Source organism: Myotis brandtii, unplaced genomic scaffold (genome assembly GCF_000412655.1).
Source record: "Myotis brandtii unplaced genomic scaffold, ASM41265v1 scaffold181, whole genome shotgun sequence".
Classification (NCBI taxonomy): Eukaryota; Metazoa; Chordata; class Mammalia; order Chiroptera; family Vespertilionidae; genus Myotis; species Myotis brandtii.
In genome coordinates, this window is record NW_005356712.1 from 2,608,774 (window position 1) to 2,613,819 (window position 5,046).

The following is a 5,046-nucleotide window of genomic DNA, read 5'->3' on the forward strand; positions in this document are numbered from 1 at the left end:
TATATGGATTATGTCAACACAAAGAGAGTGTAGGCTACTTCACAGCCAACTGTTACGGTGTCCGCACACCACTACACCATGGGGGACCACTTACAAAAAGCAAAGGTGCTTTTTGCGCAGAGACTTGGCTAAAGTTTTGTGATTTAAAAAAAAAAAACAACCCTCAAATTTAAATGAATGGCTGTTCCTGCTATAGTTTAATGGCATGTGTGGGTCCCTGAATCAAGTCCCAGTCATTTCAGCTGGTCAGTGAACCCAGGTCTGGTCACCCTTCCAGGTAGTCTCTTGACTTTCCACATTTCTGAAACCCCATATCCAAAAGGGCAAAATATCCAGAGGCTCAGTTTGTCCACACAATGTTTTTATTTTTATTCAACTGTAAGCAAACAGCAGAATTAACACAACATTTAGCAACTCCATACTGGCTTTTATTACACCAAGGAAGAGTGATAAATTTAACAGGCACAGACTAACGGACTTCAGATAACCCCTCACCCAGCCCTACAGCTCAACAGGAAAGGGACTCTCCCGATTGCTTTTCCAGTGCTGCTCTTCAGAGGATACGCCTTTAAATTCTGGGTTGTTCTTCTTATATTAACAATCTGATGACCACATCATAGTACCAAAATAGCCCCCAAAATGGAGTTCAAATTTGATCAAAACATAAATCCAGGGTGTGTGGCCCTATACAATGATAAAGGACAGGTAGAAGGAAAAGACACCCTACAGCGCTATCTGCTCAGGTCTCGCCTGTGAGAATGGGAACAGGCAAGAGGAGAAATCAACATGCATCACTGAACTTGAGAACACTGCCTGGGCCCCGGGGCCATGTCTGTCTCCTGGCTTTCCCCTACTTCCCAGCCAGCTGCTCATAGAGCTTGGGCACATAGTCTCCCCATTCCGCCTGGTAACACGTGCCGGCCACTGGGGGCCCGAGGTCGTACTTTTTGCGGAAAGATGCCACCTTGAATTTGCCACGGTTGTCTCCAGATCGGTTGCTGAGAACGGGCTCGTCACACTTCAGCGGCTTGGCCTGCTCGTAAACCAGCCAGACGTAGCGGTGAAGGCCTGGAGGGGAGAGGCAGGAGGGAAGATACACAGACAGCTAGGCATCTGATGGAGGCATCATCCTTTTTCATAGCTTGGAGGGACCCAGACCACCCCATCTGCAAAGTTGCTGAGAACCCAGAGAGGTGCAATAAGTCGGGTCACTCACCTGCTGAAACGCACCCAGTGACACTGCACTGCAAGTGGTATACAGTCCACAGCCTGCATTACAGCCTCTTAGACGGACAGGATTTGGCCCTCCTACTGCTCTTTGCTACTCATTCATCCCACTCCAGGATTCCCGCCCATCTCCAGTAGGAGCTGGTCACCAGCCATTTCCCACCACTCCCATGAGGATGCCTATTTTACTTCTGTCACAGTAGCATGGCTATCTAAAATGCTTACTTGTTCATTTAACTGTCTCACTGAAAAGAGAGCCCCATAAAGCTACGGTGTTCGTCTTATTGACCATTATCTCCCTAGAACAGTGGTTCTCAACCTTCCTAATGCCGCAAACCTTTAATACAGTTCCTCATGTTGTGGTGACCCCAACCATAAAATTATTTTTGTTGCTACTTCATAACTATAATTTTGCTACTGTAAACAATATGTAATTATATATGTGTTTTCTGATGGTCTTAGGCGAACCCCGACCCCCAAAGGGGTCACGACCCACAGGTTGAGAACCGCTGCCCTAGAACCTATCTGACTTCAGTGCCTGGCAGGCAGGAGAGGCTAAAAAATACCTGAGAAATGGAGGAAGGGCACAGAAAATCACTGGCTCATCATACCACAATTATACCTGCACAGGCTAAAGGAGAACATCACCTTTCTACCTCCAAAACTGACTTCCTTGGAAGATAAGAGACCTGCTTTAAAAGAAATGGCTCAGTTCACTTTAACCAACTAAGCAGCAATGCATGTTCGAAAGCAAGCCAGCAAGCACCCTATGAACCTTACAGCTTTCGGGACTGCACTCAAGCAGGTGCCATGAGTTGCTTTATGAAAGAAAAGCTATTTAGAAACTTGTACACCCATGTTTACTGCGGCATTATTCGAAATATTCAAGAGGCTGAAAATAACCCATTGGCAGATGAATGGATAAACACAACATGGTATAAATATACAATAGAATATTATTCAGCCTTAAAAAAGGAGGAAATCCTGTCTCATGCTACAACATGGATAAATTTTGATAGGGATCTACATGAATCTTATATGGATCTTCTGAAACTTTCATATACTGCTGATTAGAGTGTAAAAATTTTCCATCACTTTGGAGAACTCTTAGGCAATTTCTATGACCCAACAATTCTTCTTCTAGGTATTTACGCAAGAAAAATGGACACCTATGCCCACCAATGACAAGAATGTATACAGCAGCTTTATTTATAATATCCAAACACTAAAAACAGCCCACAAGAGAATGGCTGCACAAACTGGCATATTCACAACAGAATACCACTTAGCAATCAATACAGAGGAACAAATTACTCACACAAACAGTGACATGGATGAATCTCAAACATGATCTCCAGTGAAAGAGACCAATCACTCAAAACAAATGCATCCTGCATATCATTTATATGAATACAAAAGTAATCGGTGGAGAGCGGTGTCAGAACAGGGTTAGCTCTGGGAAAAGTTAACTGGAAAAGGTGCATCCATCAATACCCGTTGTCTAAACTCTTACAATCTGTGGCTTTATTGTAAGTTACACCTTACTAAAAGAATATGAACAAAAGCAAAAGGAAAAAGTGTGAGTTACTGAGGCTTTTTTTGTTAATGAGAACAGAACTCCCTATTTGAGAGAATTGCTTTATTCTCATGTGTGTACTTACCATAATTAACTGTCTAATTTTATAACTGCCCTAGAGAACTTAATAGATCCCTGAGAAAGATGTACCTTTACCGTCCTTTTATGAATGCATGAGAGGGGCGGAGAGTTTTCAAGATACCACACTCGATTTTCAAGAGAAAAGGGAAACTATAGAGATAAAGAAGCCAATTTTTAATAATTAATTTGGAAACTATGATCATTTCTGAGACTTTTTATGGGAACTAAAAGCTCAAAGATCCCACAGGGCCAAAGTTGAAAATAGAACTTAAATGGTTTATCTGTGTTCAGTCCGTATACAGCCCCCGTAGGAAGCCATTTCAAGCATCCTGCAACACGGCTTCTTTAGTATCTTCTCACAGACTTCCCTGTTTACTAACCAGAACCCAAGGTTCCAGCCACTGACTCTACTGCCTTGGAAGCAAACTGCACTGCCTGAAGCCTCCACTAGGGTAAGAGCTCTCATAAATAAAAGAATAAAGCTCTAAGAATCAGACTACAATCGGCAGCAGCACTTGCAGGCCAATCCTAATGTGCACCCAGGCTCCCCTCCCTCAACCCCCTAAAAACAGCCTTTACTGACCTGTGCCCTTGGGAGGCCCAGAGCCCACATAATCAGAGAGGACGGTGCCACTGCTGATGTCGTTGTCCTTCATATTGACCACCAGGAAATGGTGCCATTCCCTATGAGAGAACACAGGGGAAGTCAGCACGCACTCACTGCGCCACCGACAAACGTGCGTGAAGCCCACGTTCCATGCCAGGATGCAGCGTGAACTGGACAGTCCTGCCTTTTGGGCCATCGCAAACCTCATGTGTCTGCAGAAGAGACGACCCAGCACCTCCCTCCCTCCGTGATTGTCTAGAGCAGCGGTCGCCAACCACCACCAGCGGTCCGTGAGGTCCGAAAGGTTGGCGGCCGCTGGTCTAGAGCAGCAAACTTTCTGTGAAGAGCCAGACAGTAAATGTTTTTGGCTTTGCAGTTCACACTGTCTCGGTCACAACAACTCAACTTTCTGGCGATAGCATGAAAGCAGCCACAGACAAGATTTAAGTAAGTTATCGTGGCCGTGCTCCAATAAGCCTTTACTTATGGGCACTGAAAGGTGAAGTTCACTTCATTTTCAGATGTCACAAAGTATTCTTCTTTCTTCAATTTTCCCCCAATTACCAAAAAAACGTAAAAACCATTCTCAGCTCAGGGGGGCTGTACAAAGGCAGGCCGCAGGCAGATGCGGCTCTCAGCTGTAGTTCCTCGTCTCCTCTCTGGGGAGGGAGGGGCTGGAGACGCACACTCTGCTTAGGCACGGATGTGCACCTCCCAAGCCAGGTCTAGCACAGCACTGTCCAGCGAGGGGCTGACACTGGGGGAGAAGCACCAGCTCATATGTGGATGACCCGCAGTTCCCCAACTTGCCTAAATTTGGGGTCCTTTCTGCTTGGAGCATCTGGGTCTGTCAGGACCAGGGTGTAGAGTTTACTTGAATCAAGGCCATCCCATGAAATACCAGTGGGCCGGTTCTTCACCTGTAGGAAGGGACCAGTTTGGAGTTAAAAGAAGTCAGAAATGCTAAAGTAACCAACCATCAAATTCCCAACAGAGTAGATTATTAATAAATGCTACAGTGTATTGACTCTACTAAGCGCCAGGAGCTGAAGTTTAATATACTCTTTATTTATTTTAGCCCCAACAGCAATACAAGGCTGGTAACCTAGCATGTTATTAACAGAAAGGATCGGGACTTCAACCCTGGTGCTGACAGGGTCCTCTTTTAACAACAACCTTACGCTGTCTGAAATGACGGGGTCTCCAGATTTGGTGACCAGGAGGTTACCTGGGCCTGCTAACGTGAAACCTGAATTAACTGGACATTTAAAAGTAAGTGCACAGAAAAGGAGAAAACCGAGGTGGCCAGACGTGGAGAGTCAGGAAAAGGGTAGGCTGCGAGATGAGCACTTCTTATTTCAAAACAATCTGGTGCCATCGATAGCAGCTGTATTCACACCAAGGCCCCAGAGCTTGGTGACTAACAGCTCGCCAGGGCCTTGGCACGCGGGTTTTCTGGTTTCTCCACTTCCAGGAGCCAGGACCTGGTCCCGCCTCGATCGAGGGCGTCAGAGGCCAAACAGTAAAACAAGGCCCGTTGCCCTCGAGCCGTCCC

At 45.8% G+C, this 5,046-nt stretch overlaps 1 protein-coding gene across 1 annotated transcript; it reads right to left on the reverse strand.

Annotated features, from left to right (window-relative positions):
- Positions 1 to 344: 344 nt before the first annotated feature.
- Positions 345 to 4,426, reverse strand: PEBP1 (phosphatidylethanolamine binding protein 1). Its single transcript, XM_005863813.2, has 3 exons — positions 4,302 to 4,426; positions 3,468 to 3,568; positions 345 to 1,068 (listed from the first exon to the last, which is right to left on the reverse strand). Exons 2-3 carry the CDS (start codon positions 3,538 to 3,540, stop codon positions 851 to 853), a joined length of 291 nt encoding a protein of 96 aa, XP_005863875.2. The 5' UTR covers positions 3,541 to 3,568; positions 4,302 to 4,426; the 3' UTR covers positions 345 to 850.
- Positions 4,427 to 5,046: the final 620 nt, after the last annotated feature.